The 12601-nt window shown below is 38.0% G+C and overlaps 1 protein-coding gene across 9 annotated transcripts in view; it reads left to right on the forward strand.

Moving 5' to 3' along the window:
* Window positions 1-12601, forward strand: part of DTNA (dystrobrevin, alpha) — a 523318-nt gene that overhangs the window by 465074 nt on the left and 45643 nt on the right. For 8 of the 9 annotated variants that reach the window (XM_006835058.1, XM_006835054.1, XM_006835057.1 and 5 more), the window contains one exon: window positions 4346-4433. The exons of the other annotated variant lie outside the window; for it this stretch is intronic. In XM_006835058.1, coding sequence (XP_006835121.1) covers window positions 4346-4433 — 88 coding nt within the window. The remainder of the gene's footprint in view (window positions 1-4345; window positions 4434-12601) is intronic. 9 annotated transcript variants of the gene reach the window in all.

Genomic DNA, 12601 nt, shown 5'->3' on the forward strand with positions numbered 1-12601 from the left:
ACACTATTGAGCATCAGAATCGTACTGCAGAGATACCCGAGAGACAGGAACTGGTCCAAGTTCCCAGAAATCTTTGTTAAATCACAATTTAGTAAGCCCTTGCTTAGATGGGACCACTTGAATTTCTTAAAAATCCATTTTTAAATCATTAGTAGTAGATACTGGTCATGTATTTAAGGCAGAAAGCAGAGAATTTTCAATACTATGGATTCTCCCATTCTGAAATTTGGTCTATGCAACAGACATTTTTTTTTAAATTCCTCATACTTATGTAGCAAAATTACTGATTGGTAAAGTCTTGAAATGAATAGCCACGGTGGGAGAAATTGTTGGAATCAGTATTTCTTTTAATGATATAGGGATTATTGGCCATTCGTTTTCAACTATTTGTAATTGGGGTCTTGAAATAATAGACTCTATTAGAGAAACGGCTCATTCACCCTTGTATAATCTCAGCATATTGAAATGGCACATGTGGACTCATAAATCGTCTGTGTGCACATGGGGGTGATCTATCACTTCAGCCCTTGTTCACTCAGCGCTGGGGGGAGGGAAGGCATGGAAGCAACCCATGATTTCACAGCTTCCATTTACAGGAGGTTGTTGTTGTTGTTTAATATAACCTTCATATTATTTATACTTGCTAGTATTTCATAGAGTCCTGGTGTGGCTCTGTGGGTTAATGCGCCAGACTGCAAAGCTGTTTGAGCTACAAGGTCGGTGGTTCAAGCTCACCAGCTGCTCCCCGGAAACCCAAAACTGGGTCACTATGGGTTGTAACCAACTCGGCGGCACTTCACAACAACTAGTACTTCATGTTAAAATACACTTTCATCATGAGTGGTTTACCAAAATTTTTTATATTTCTTTATCAAAACACTCACAAGTTGTTTGACAAACTCACTTTCAGGCAGTCAAACTGATCATTGACCTGGGCTTGGGGCAGTGGGCCCCAAAGTCTACATAACAGTGCTGAATTTGGCTTAAAGTCTAATAAAGCAAGAAATTATAACCATGTTGAAAATCAAATTAAAGTGTCTCTTAGTGGCATGTTGTTGTTGCTGTTAAGTGTCATCTAGTCAGTTTCGACTCAGAAACCCTGTATAGATAGCAGTTGGTAGGTTTGAACCACCAACCTTGTGGTTCAAAGTCCAGTGCTGATCTGACAGCACCACACTAGAGTCCCTTAGAGACATAGTTCTATGTTTAAAGCAATGACAGTGTAACTTTCTCTTTCTTATTGAAGCTATAATAATGATTCAGTTATTATTTTAAACTACTTTGGAGTGCAGACATTTTATGAAGGACACAGCTCTATCTACTTTGAAGCATCAGTTTTCCAGAACTAATTCTATCTTTTACTATTACAATTATTTTCTTATTCCCACTCTGAATTTGTATGCTGATTCAAATCCCAGTTCACTGGGAATCATATTTTTCTCTATTAAGAGAAATACTTAAGAATATCACAATGCCTGGTGTGGCACCATAAGATAAGCACTTGAACACAAGGTTGGTTTGTACTGCAAGGTCAGCGGTTCAAACTCACCAGCCTCTCCTCAGAAACCCTATACAGGGTCGCCATGAGTCAGAACGGACTCAACAGTGCTAAACCACAAACAACAAATATATATGGGCACTGGGATGGTGCCATAAGATAAGCACTGGATTGCTAATCACACTAGTGCAATGATAGCAGTTCAAACCCACCAGTCAGTCTCAGAAACCCTATATAGGGTCACTATGAGTTTGAACTGACTTAACAGCATATAACAGCATATTGACATTAGTTAAAACTCATGAAAAGAAAATTACTTTTAAATTATTTACACTTAGGGTTCCTTCCATAAGTTTGGGTTTTCTATTTTATTTTCAATAGTTGTTCAGTGTTGTCCTTGGACTAGAAATATCAACATCTGGAAAAGTTTTAGAAATGTAGATTCTCAAACCACATCCCACCCCAACTCCACCTGACTTTCCCCACTAAAAAATTGCAGACTACATTGCTACAAGACTTCTAAGGAAAATGTACATTAAAGTTTGAGATGCCATGCTCTAGATAGTTGTAAATGACATTTTGCAAGACTGAAGAATCAATAAATCTAAACAGGTTACTTAAGAGTCAAAGTAATGTTATATCGACTAACATTTTTCAAGCGTTTGCCATGTTCCAGACTTCATGTTAGCTAGATTTGTTGTTGTTGTTTTGTTTTTATATTATCTCATTTGGGGGGAAAGAATGAGAAAACTCTTTTTCTGAAGATGGAAAAAGTGACTCACCAAAGAAAAAAATTCAGGAACATTCAACATATTTAATATAGCCTGGAAGAAATGGCTAAATCCAGTGTAGAAGGAGACATAATAAGAAAAAGTGTCTTTTACATTTGTGAAGGGTGAAGACTAGAGCAAAGACGATGGCGACAAGAGTATTTTCTCAAAGATCAAAAACTGTTACAGTAATGGATTCAACCAACCAGGAAAGAGCTATTTGGATATGAGATAGCTAATGTACTGGACACATATAATGATTTTTCACTCATCTTTTTACTTTAGAACAATGGATAAAAGACTATGTATGTTTCATGTTTACTTTATATGCAAATGTACATATAAATAATGTGAGTGTGTGTTGCTTCAATTCTTTGCAATGGAGAATTACTATAATCTTTTATATTGGCGTAGAAGCATAGTGATTAATATTTTTATTTAAGGAGCATTCTTAAGTATAAAAGCTAATGCAGAAGACTGAAAGTGTGCTGGAGAATTAGAAGAACTATTTTTTAATCTTGATTCTGCCTGGACACATAGCATAACTGTTGAGTCAAACTCTGTTACCAGGATTGTTGTTACTAATATAGCTCATAGAAAATGGCAACCAAACTTGTTCTTGAGTGAAGGCCTCGAGTGGATGAAGTTCTCTGAAATACCAGTGGGGTGATAATGTTCCTATTGACATTAGATTTTAGACTCTAGCCATCCTTATTCTAGTATGAATTGTTTTCATAAATCGATAGGAGACACTAAACAATTCATTCCCACTACTAGGGGTAGTCCTAGTGTGGTGCTGTGGGATAAAGCTCTGGACCACAAGGTTGGTTTGAAGCACAAGGTCAGGGATTCAAACTCACAAGCCACTCCTAGGAAACTTCAAGCAGGGTCACAATAAGTTGAAACCTACTCAACAGCACTTAACAACATCAATGTCACTGAAAGCCACTACTGTAATTCCACATCTCTGGGGTTGTTGTTGTTAAGTACCGTGGAGTCAATTCCAACTCATGGTGAACCCTGTACAGGGTTTCCGAGGCTGTAAATCTTTACAGAAGAAATCCTCATCTTTCTCCCGAGAAGCGGTTGGTAGTTTCCAACTGCTGACCTGGAGGTTGGCAGCCGATTCGTAACCAATACACTACCATCTCTGGGGCAGTTGGATACTATTATAGGTGAGAATTGTATTGATTCTGTATTACTGCCTAGCAAACCATCCCAAAACTTACCAGCTTAAAACAGCAAAGATTTATTATCTCACAATTTCTGTGTGTCAGGAATCCAGACTTGACTTAGCTAGGTGTCTGTGACACAGGATTTCATGAGGTTGCTGTCTAGTTGCCCCCTACATCTAAATTTAGAGGAGTTGCCATCTCATCTGAATGCTCCAGGGGGATCCTTCCACATGGTCGTTGGCTCAGTTTCATCCTTTGCCACATGAACCTTTGACATGGCAGCTAACATCCCTCAGGGCAAGTGATCCTAGAGTGCAAGCAAGAGAAAGAACATTTAAGATGGTAGCCAGGATCTTTTTATAACATAATCTTGGAAGCTGCACCCCATCACTTCTGCCATATTCTACTTATTAGAAATAAGCCAATTAAGTCCAGCTCATACTCAAGAGGAAGTGATTACACAAGTATGTGAATACCAGGAGGTGGGAATCACTGAAGGTTTAATACAGTTTTTAAAAAATATTTGTTTCCTTCTTGATTCTCCGTATTTTCTAATATGTCTATTTTGGACATATGTCACATGTATAAAAATGAAATAAAACCATTAAAGGCAGTACAAAACTATTAAAGACAAAGCATTCTATTCTCAGAAATCGTGATCAGATGAGTCACTTCTGCTTGGAGTTATCTTAGTAAGTCAATTGAATTGATTGAAGACAGGATTTATTAATGACTTTCCTGACCACATATTAGATCATGTCATTAACCTAACAGGGTTCTGAATAGCTTTCAAATTTTTGCGTTGATGAATTGAAATGGTAAAAACCACTGTTGGTAAGGTAAATACTCCCATCTTTCTCAGTTGCCTAACAGACTTCCTCTTGCTCTGTTCTCTATAACAGTATGCTTGACAGTTCAAGCCGGCTTGATGAAGAACACAGGCTGATTGCCAGGTATGCGGCAAGACTGGCCGCAGAGTCCTCCTCATCTGTAAGTAATTTGAATGAAAGCATCCATCTGCTGGTATCTCATATGTCAAATTCATTGTTATTATTTGTGCTAATTTATTGTTCAATAATGTGTTGCTTTATTTATGATATCTTAGTGATATGTTTCTAGTCTAAAACTGGCATACTTAAAGAACAATGCCATCCATGGTCATGAGGAACTATGATCAAGTTGGAGGCTCCACGTCCCCCTTTACTCGATTCCTGCCCCGATGTGTGAGAAGCGGAGAAAGAGGATGAGGACTAGCTATGGTTCTTTTAATGGAATTAAAGCATGTAGATTTAGGGAATACACTAAGGTTTGAGGCAGAATCCTTTCAAGTAACACAACTTGAAATGATACTACGAGTGATAACAGGGATGATGTCTCTCCATTTGCTGATTTCTCTAAAGCAAGAATAATCTACATGACATCTTGATTGAGAATTCACCTGTGATGGGTGCATCACAAAGGACAATGGGTGGCAGGGGAGCAAGTGAGAAGCTGTGGTCTTCCACTCTCACATCTGATGCTGCTGTTTATCAGCTTATTCTTGCATAGCATTTAGGTCCTGCTCCGGGGACGGGGCACGGACTGTGAAAGGATCCATTGCATTAGCTCAGCATTGCTCCATTCAGGTTACTAACTGTGACACTTTTGGATGCTATCATGATCGAGATGCAGAGGAATCAGAGACAGGCTGAAAGTGCACTTTATGGCCCCAAAGTCGGACACAGTGAAAAGGATATAGTTGGAGTTGATGAAATTTTAAAAGTCATAAGTAAAGATAAAAAGCATGATAGAAGATTAAGTCAAAGTTAACTGGGAGTGTAGAAGAACCAGATTTTAGGAAAAGTGATCCGATTAGGGGATCACCTGAAAGAAAAGTCAAGGCCAAGTTTCTTGCAAAACCTCCTTTCCAAGATTCCCTGTCTTTTTCTATGCACATACCTCTGTAGACAGTGTTATGTAACGAGATTTGAGATTGCTGGTAGGCACTGTCGAGTCCGTTCCCACCCATAGCAATCCATGTACAATAGAACAAACACTGTCCAATCCTGTACCAACCTCACAGTCGTTGCTGTGTTGGAGCCCATTGCTATGTCAAGAGTCTTGACCAGCAGTGTGAATTTGTGAGTTCAAGTCCCAGGTCTCCATAAACTCATGAAGAGCATCACCTTTAGAGTTCATTTTCTTCATTTCTAAATAGGAATAATTATAATTATAATTTACTATACTTGCCAATCCACCTGTTATGAGGGTCAAATGATATAAAATATATAAAAGTGCAGCATAAACCAGAGGTCACAAAATAGCAGCCTATATATCAAAATTGTCACACAGAAAAATTTGGGGGCCTCTACAGTGTTTTGCATTTTTGCATTAACTGTCAGCATTTATAAATCAGGTGATTTCTTTAAAACTGGATTTTCACCTTAATAGCAAGACCAAGACCAAGTCATCATTCCACATGGCAATCATCAGCACTTGGGCTGCCTCCCTGTTCCCCCTTTGACATTTGGATTTGCTAGCTCTTGTCTGACTGCTGTGTTCATGTCACTATCTATGTGTACCTCAGCTTCTCCAGTCTCTGCTTCCATTTCTTTCTCAAGGGCATTAATTTCTTGTGTTCCTGCCTACTTATATATAACTTCTGTGGATTCATCATAGGGGAGAAACCATCCACACATTCATTGGAGATCCTTTGTAAATCTCTTTATAATGACACATTAAGAATGATATAATAAACTTAATAAATCATTGTTGTTGTTGTTGTTATGTGCTGTGGAGTCGGTTCCGATTCATAGCAACCCTGTACAGGGCTTCTGAGGCTGTAAGTCTTTACGTGAGCAGAAAGTCTCATCTTTCTCCTGTGGAACAGCTGGTAGTTTCAAACTGCTGACCTTGCGGTTCACAGACTGATTCGTAACCACTATGCTACCAGAGCCCCTTAATTAGTAAAATGTCCAATTAGAAAACAGATGGAAATGTCATTTAGTTGGACCCATGTCTTTCTCTTTTTGATGGACATCTCTGTATCTTTCCACTGAGTTCTTCTACTCAACCATTTCATTTCCTATAACATCCTATATTGCCACATTTAAATCTCTCTGCCCTATGGTTGAGTTATTTCCACCCAGTACTTCTCCGTCCCCACTCAATCTGCCAGCAGCCATCAAGTCAAATCTACCTTAATAAGTCAGCTCAAATGTCATCTTCCCATCATTTCCTCATTCATTACCTTAATAATATAACCATGTTTCCTCTGTGCACCTATTAAATCAGGTACAGTAAAACCTGAGAAAGCCAGAACCCGTGTATGGCAGAAGTCTGTCAGAGAAGGAAAATCCAAATATTTGCCACTGAAACAAGTGATTGGAAAATGGAAAGAGTGCACTGTGTCCAAGGTGGAAAGTTTGTAAGACCTGGAAAAATAAGCAATTCCTTCCAATTCTAACTCTCACACATTTCACTGTACATACTTTACCCATAGTAGTTATTGTGCCCTTTATAGCTGTCTGTAAAATCCTTCAGGAAAAGAACTGTATCTTTTTAACTATACCTACCACAGTACCAATAACATTAAAACACAAAATCAGCCCATTGTCATGAAGCCAATTCTGACTCGTAACCACTCTATACAGGGTGCCGAGACTGGAAATCTTTCCAGGAACAGACAGCCTCATCTGTCTTCCTCAGAACAACTGGTAGAGCTGAACCACCACCAACTTCATGGTTAGCAGCCTCACCTAACCTACAACATCACCAGGGTGCACCTGGTATATAAAAAGTGCTAAATTTTAAAACTGTGCTGAATGGAAGATTGAATGACTCAATACATTTATTTGAAAAAAGCCTAAAAGGTAAAAAAAGGAGCTCTGGTAGCATAATGGTTATGAGTCAGGCTGCTAACCTCAAGGTCAGCAGTTTGAAGTTACCAGCCCTTCCACAGGAAAAAGATGAGGCTTTCTGCTCCTGTAAAAATTTACAGCCTCAGAAACCCTACACAGGGTCGCTGTGAGTCCGAACCAACCCCACTAAGTTCACTACCACTCACCACCACCAAAAGGTAAGAAAGTTTGGCCTAAATTAAAACAGTACAGTGTCCTCAAGTTCAAGACTTGAGTCTGAAATGTTTCATACAATAAAATAACCAGTGAATTCAGTGGAAATTTTAATTGATTAAATTGTTAATAAGATCTAATCAGAAAGTCAGATCCATTCTTTGAAAAAAAATATTAAAAAATCTCCATAACTTATAATTACAAAAATGTTGTAAACCTTTAACAGCCATGGTGGTGTTGTTCTTATGTGCTGCGGATTCGGTTTTGACTCCTAGTGACCCTATATATAGGGTTTCTGAGGCTGTGAATCTTTTATGGGAGCCAAAAGCCTCGTCGTTCTCCTGTAGAGCAGCAGACCCTGTGGTCACAATTCAGTGCTGATCCTGTGGATTCACTGCGCTATAAAACAGCCATAGCCTATGGAGGTCCCTGGGACCATCAAGGGAGAAGAGCAGAGAGCGGGACCCTACCCAGAGAAGCAGTGACACCAGAGATGGAGGCAGAGACCATGACGAGGAGATGGAGTGGCTGGGGACTTTAGATTCAGAAAGGGAGAGGAGCTGTGTGCTGACAACCAGGGGGCAGGCTTGTACTGTATACCCTTTGGTTGGTTGATGATGCATGCAGGGGATTGCAACCATGGCAATGAAATGAGGTACCATAGGATGAATGTAAAGCTAATGTTCTCCCATGTAAACTATCACATAATTCATAATAAAACATTTAAAAACAAAACAAAAAAAGCCATAAAAAGATATAATGTTGGATTTCTTAAAGATCAAAAATTGAGACATGGTTGCATAAAAATTAGTGACCCCTGGGCCACTGTGACCCTGCCCAGAAATGGGGGGTAGGAAGGGGATAGGAAATCCACACAATACATTTTGTGCATGATGATCTGTCTTTTATAAGTGAGTGTCTTGTTCACTCTCTCTGGCTGTGCCATCTCTATTTGTCTCTATGTCATCAATTCAATAGATTACTCATAATTGTTGTTGTTAAGTGCTATCATTTATTATTTATTGTCTTTATTGACTACATTTAAATCCTTATCCATAATTTTTCAAAAACAAGTCTTTGTTGTTATTGTTAAGTATTAAGTACTTTGGAGTTGGTTCTGACTCATAGCAACCCTATGTAGAATTCCTAAGGAGTGGCTGGTAGGTTTGAACTGCTGACATTGTATATAGCAGTCCAGTGTTTATCCTACAGTGCCGTACTAAGGACTCCAAAACCAAATTAGATTCTGTCTATTTTCAGTCTCCAAAGAAATGCATTCTTTCTTATGTTTATGATTTGGTGTAGGTTTTCCCCTTTTGTTGGCATCTATCAATTAAAATACAAAATAAATAAAATAAACTTCTTAACCCTTGATGGGTCAACAAACTATATCGGGCCAACTCCAGCCCATTTTTGTGTGACCCATGAACTAAGAATGCTTTTTACATTTTGTCATGCAACAAATCATATGCTTTGTTTCCTCTCAACAATTGCAATCCCCTCCATGTAACATTTATCCCTCTTCTTCCCTGTGGTTCTTATTTTCATTCCAACCTCCTTCCCAACCCTTCTGAACTTTGTCTGTAGGTAAATGTTGCCTTTTTTGATCTTGAATGGTTGACCATTCCTTGGTGAGCATACCTCACTAGTGTTGTAGGTCCCCTAAAATACCTATCTACCACTTGGTTGAAAATTGGGCCACAGGGATGAGTTCCATTCCAGACCTGAAGGGTAGCCCGAGAGTCATAGTCTCAGGCTACTTCAGTCTCTTTCTGGCCAGTAAGCCCTGACTTTTTTATAGTTTTGAGTTTTGTTCCTCTTTGTCTCCCACTCTATCTGGGACCTTCTAATCTGATCCCTTTCAGAGCAGTTGGTAGTGGTAGCTGGGCACCATCTACCTCTTCTGGTATCAGAGTCATGGAGTCTGATGTTCATATGTCCATTAGTCAATTGGATTAGTGGATACCAAGCATCTTCCATTTTCCTCATTCTTCTTTCTTCCTCACATGGAGAAATCAATAGTTGCGTCTTAGATAGCCACTCATGAGCTTTTCAGATCCCAGTCACTACTTACCAAAGTAGGATGTAGAACATGTCTTTGGGAATGATTTACTGATTGAAAAAGAAAAAAATCAGAGGGGAAATAAAATTTGGGACACATTAAATTTAAATGTCATTGTCTATAAGTAAACTTTTTTGAAACACATACATTGTCATTTACTTCCATTTTGTTTACAACTATCTTTGTGCTGTTGCATCTGAGTAGTTATTACTAAAGGTTCAAATTCACAACTGTATTGAAAAGGTTCTACTTCTTACCAATACATAAAAAGTATGCATGAAAGAAGGCATACAACTGGTGAAATGGTTAAATGATCAGCTGCCAACTAAACATCAGTAGTTCAAATCCACCAGAAGCTCCACAAGAGAAAAGACCTGGTCATCTGCTCCCGTGAAGTTTATGGTTTTGAAAACCATATGGAGTCGCTCTACTTGGTCACGTGGGGCTGCTATGAGTCCAAATCAGCATGATAATAATTAACAACAACATACATGAAAGAGAAAATGATGTTATGAAACACAAAGAAAACCCTACGTCATAGGTCAAAGCTGTCATATCTACACACGATATAAAAAGTCATTTAAGATACAAAATATAGGAGCTAAAGTTCTTCATTAGCAATATAAGCTATTTCTTGATTAAAATAATTATTAATTAAAAATCACAGAAATATTATACACAGGGGCTTCAAAATGTTCATGAAAAAATAAAGTTAAACGATAGTAGAATTTTTCCAGAGACTTTTTGAAGCCCTCTCATATGAAAAGCAGGCCTTTTCAACCCTAACCTTTGCTTCAATTAAATTTCTGAACATTACAGAACAGGCTTTGTTTCTCTATGTCTTTTGACTTGGGCAATAGGTTCCATATTTATATCTTGGCTTTTTTTGGATAGCAAGATTGTGACTTTTTTCATTTGTTTTAAGAACAATAAACATTGACTTGGAGGAATGTCCATTGTGCACTATAGAAATATAGAAAGAAGGTCACAGAAATGTGTGTAGAATCTGACTACATTTTTATAAAATGTAGTACAAAAAATTTTGACTGGATATACACACACACGTATGTGTGTGTATGTATACAATACGATTAATGATATATGATTATTGTTGTTGTTAAGTACTGTGGAGTTGGTTTCGACTCATAGTGACCCTGCAAAGGGTTTCCAAGGCTGCAAATCTTTACGGAAGCAGAAAGCCTCATTTTTCTCACACAGAACAACTGGTATTTTCAAACTGTTGACCTTGAGGTTAGCAGCCCGATTTGCAACCACTGTACTACCAGATACATATATTAAAGGAGAATGGAGAAAACTATGGCTGCAAATATGAAGATAAGTCAAAAAGTCTTGCTGCTAGGATTCTCCCAAACACATCAGTCAGTTTGCTACACTGTGATGGCTTCTGTGTTGTTATGATGCTAAAAGCTATGCCACCAGTTTTTCAAATACCAGCATGATCAACTGTGGTGAATAGGCTTCCGCTATGCTTCCAGACAAAGACACACTGTGCAGATAATTGATAATTACTGGTGATTGGAATTCAGTGGTTAGAAAGAAAAAAAAAAAAAAGAACGATCCGTCGTTGGAAAAACATGATAGAAATGATATTGGGAATCACATGATAGAATTTTGCAAGACCAAAGAATTATTTATTGCAAATACCTTTTTTAAGCAGCATAAAAGACAACTATACTCATGGACCTCACCAGATGGAATATACAGACATCAAATTGACTATATCTATGAAAATAGACTGTGGAAAACCTCAATATTATCAGCCAAAACAAGGCCAGGGGAAGACTGTGGAACAGACCATCAATTGCTCATATGCAAGTTTAAGCTGAAATTGAAGAAAATTAAAACAAGTCCACCAGAGCCAAAATATGACCTTGAACATATCCCACCTGACCATCTCAAGAACACATTTGATGTGTCAGACACAAATAACCAAAGACCAGAAAAGCTGTGGGATGACATTAAGAACATCATACAAGAAGAAAGCATTATAAAGACAGCAAAGAAAGAAAAGACCAAAATAGATAAGACTCTGAAACTTACTCTCCAGCACATAGGTGCTAAAGTGACTGGAAGAAATGAGGAAGTCAAAGAGCTGAGCAGAAGATTTCTAAGGATAGCTTGAGAAGGCAAAGTGGGGTATTAAAATGAAATGTGCAAAGACCTGGAGTTAGAACACCAAAATGGAAGAACACATCAGTATTTCTCAAGGTAAAATAACTAAAGAAACAAATTCAATCCTCGATTTGAAACATAGGAGGATTCTATGGGCAAAATATTGACTGATGGAAAAAACATCAAAACAAGATGGAAGGAATACACAGAGTCACTGTACCAAAAAGAAATGGTTGATGTTCAACTATTTCAAGAGACAGCATATGATCAAGAACTGATGATACTCAAGGAAGAAGTCCAAGCTGAAGGCATTGGCAAAAAACAAGGCTCCAGGAATTGATGGAATACAAATCTTTCAATCAACTGATGAAGTCCTAGAGGTGCTCACTCATCTATGCCAAGAAATTTGTAAGACAACTACCTAGCCAACTGATTGGAAGAGTTCCATATTTGTGCCTATTCCAGAGAGGTGACTCAATGGAATGTGGAAACCATTGAACAGTATCATTTAATATCATATGCAAGTAAAATTTTTCAGAAAGCAATTAAAAAATGGTTGTAACAGTACATCAACAAGAAACTGCCAGAAATTAAAACCAAATTCAAAAGAGGACATGTAATGAGGGATATCATTGCTGATGTTAGATGGACCTTGGCTGAAAGCAGAGAATACCAGAACGATGTTTACTTGTGCCTTATTGGCTATGCAAATGCTCTCAACTGTGTGGATCATGACAAGCTATGGATAACATTGCAAAGACTACATATTCCAGAAAAGTTAATTTACGATTTTGTAATTAACTTTTTGGCTTACCTTTGTACCCTTAGAGCTGACTGCATGACTAAGCATGATGGATTACATATGAATTACATATGAATGAAGAAATGCACAAAAATATGTTGACCAAAAA

Source organism: Chrysochloris asiatica, unplaced genomic scaffold, assembly GCF_000296735.1.
Source record: "Chrysochloris asiatica unplaced genomic scaffold, ChrAsi1.0 scaffold00015, whole genome shotgun sequence".
Lineage (NCBI taxonomy): Eukaryota > Metazoa > Chordata > Mammalia > Afrosoricida > Chrysochloridae > Chrysochloris > Chrysochloris asiatica.